This window comes from Punctularia strigosozonata (assembly GCF_000264995.1).
Source record: "Punctularia strigosozonata HHB-11173 SS5 unplaced genomic scaffold PUNSTscaffold_1, whole genome shotgun sequence".
In the NCBI taxonomy this organism is placed as follows: Eukaryota; Fungi; Basidiomycota; class Agaricomycetes; order Corticiales; family Punctulariaceae; genus Punctularia; species Punctularia strigosozonata.
The window spans coordinates 48,466-50,377 of NW_006767433.1; the positions used below are offsets into that span (position 1 = coordinate 48,466).

General features: G+C 66.5%; 1 protein-coding gene across 1 annotated transcript in view; it reads right to left on the bottom strand.

The window, feature by feature from the left end:
- Nucleotides 1-1,218: 1,218 nt before the first annotated feature.
- The window catches only part of PUNSTDRAFT_139772 (uncharacterized protein), a gene marked incomplete at its 5' end in the record, with an annotated part of 1,140 nt that continues 446 nt past the window's right edge, over nt 1,219-1,912 (bottom strand). Inside the window, 2 exons of the mRNA XM_007377966.1 lie at nt 1,219-1,482; nt 1,625-1,806. Of these exons, the coding sequence (XP_007378028.1) occupies nt 1,244-1,482; nt 1,625-1,806 (421 nt within the window). The remainder of the gene's footprint in view (nt 1,483-1,624; nt 1,807-1,912) is intronic.

Consider the following 1,912-nt stretch of genomic DNA (forward strand, 5'->3'; position numbering starts at 1 on the left):
GTCCCACATTAAAAAATCCGGGGGGCCGGTTGCGTTTGAGTCTTTCGTTTATGTTTCGTTCTCGACGCGCGGGGTGGAGGTTTTTCTCTTTATTTATTGCGCATCTGGGCGCGCCCCTTATCGACCCGTCCTCCAATACTCCATCGCGGAGAAATCGTGCGCGGGAGAGCCCGCCGCCGAGGAGGAGGAGTGATGCTGCTGATGCGGCGCGGGCGGGTTCATGGCGAACGTCGACGTCGAGAGCGGCGTCAGCACCGGCGCGAGCGACGACGACGACCCCGACCCCGAGCCGGATCCGGATCCCCTCCCGTCCCGCGCCGCCCGGTTATCGGCGTACGGCTCGTGCGGAGGAGGATGAGGAGGGTGAGGAGGAGGGTGACCGTACGCGGGCGCGTCGGAGGACGAAGAGGACGGGGAGGGGTAAAACGTCCGGGTCGTGCCCGCGCCGGCTGTGCGATCCTGTGCCTGTTGCGGTTGCGGTTGAGGGTGCGGGTGCGAGGCGGGCGGGATCTGCGGGGAGGAGTGGCTGGGGTAGAACGGGGAGCTGAGGGTGGGGAAGAAGCTCGTGGGCGAGCCGCCGGCGGTCGAAGTAGTCGAGGTCGAGGTGGTCACGTCCGGCCAGGAGCGCGTCGTCGACGCGTACGCCGCGAACGAGGCTTGTTGATGCTGTTGCTGATTGTGCTGCTGCTGTTGCTGTTGTTGTTGGGTGTGCGTGTGCGTGTGCGAGGCGGAGGAGCCAGTGCTCGACCCGGCGGAGGAGGAGCGGTCGTACCGCACGCCGATGTTGAGATCGACGGCCGCCCCACTCGCCGTCGCCCCACCCGTCACCGCTGCCGATGTCGGTGTCGGCGTCGGCGTCCAGCTCGTCGGCCGCGAAGCGGACGCCTCGGTCAACGTGACCTGGTTCGGCGCCGACGCGGTATACCACGACCCTCCTGTCGTCGTCGCGTCGTGCGAGGACGGCGTGTGGCTCCTCGCCCCCGCGTACCCCTGCCGGAGCGCGTACGGCATGTCGGGCGAGCGGCGCGGGAGCGGGTACGGGTCGCGCCCGGCGTGCGTGTACGACGACGACGCGGGCGGGTAGCCGTAGAGCGCGGGCTGCCCCGCGTTCGTGTTCGTGCGCGTCGGCATGAGCGAGCCGGGGGAGGGGGGGTACTTGCCCTCCGCGCCGCCTCCTCCTCCTCCTCCTAGCATGTGGTGGTGGTGGTGGTGGTAGGAGGGAAAGCCGGCGGCGAGGAGCGGGTCAAAGTCGGCGCTGGAGTCGGCGGTGAGCGGCAGGTCGTCCGGCGGCGCGCCGTCGGGCGAGAGCGCGTGCGCGTCCGCGGGGTCGTCGACGGGCGAGCCCGTGCCGCCGCCCGCGAGCGAGGCGCGCCGCTTCTTGCGCGAGTTGTTCGGCCGGCGGCGGTAGACGTAGTCCGGGTAGCGGTTGTTGAACACGTCTTTGAGCTTCTTCGCTTGGTCTTGGTAGAACTGTTTCTCGATCTTTTTTTTTGCGCCGTTCCAAAAAACCGTTCCAAAAAAGTTAACAGAAAAAAAGAAATCAATAAAATTCAGACGGATAGGCGGAAGGGAGGGAGAAGAGGGGGGGAGGGGGGAAAAGGGTGGACGAGGATCACACACTCACGGTGCTCATCGCGTTCCACTCCTTGCTGAGGATCTTGCTGATCTCGCCCGTGCGCATGGACACGTTCGCGGCCGAGACCTCGGGGCGGCGCTTGCGGGCGAAGATCATGAACGCGTTCATGGGCCGCTTCGGCGTGCCGTCCGCGTTGAGCGTCTGCTGCATCAGCGGCGTCAGACCGCCCTCTGCTTTATAATATATGAATATACGGCATATCCGGCGCATCTCGCATGAAGCCCCCTCCGTTTGTACCCCCGCACCGGGTGAGGGGGGGGGGGGGGAAAAGGGGGA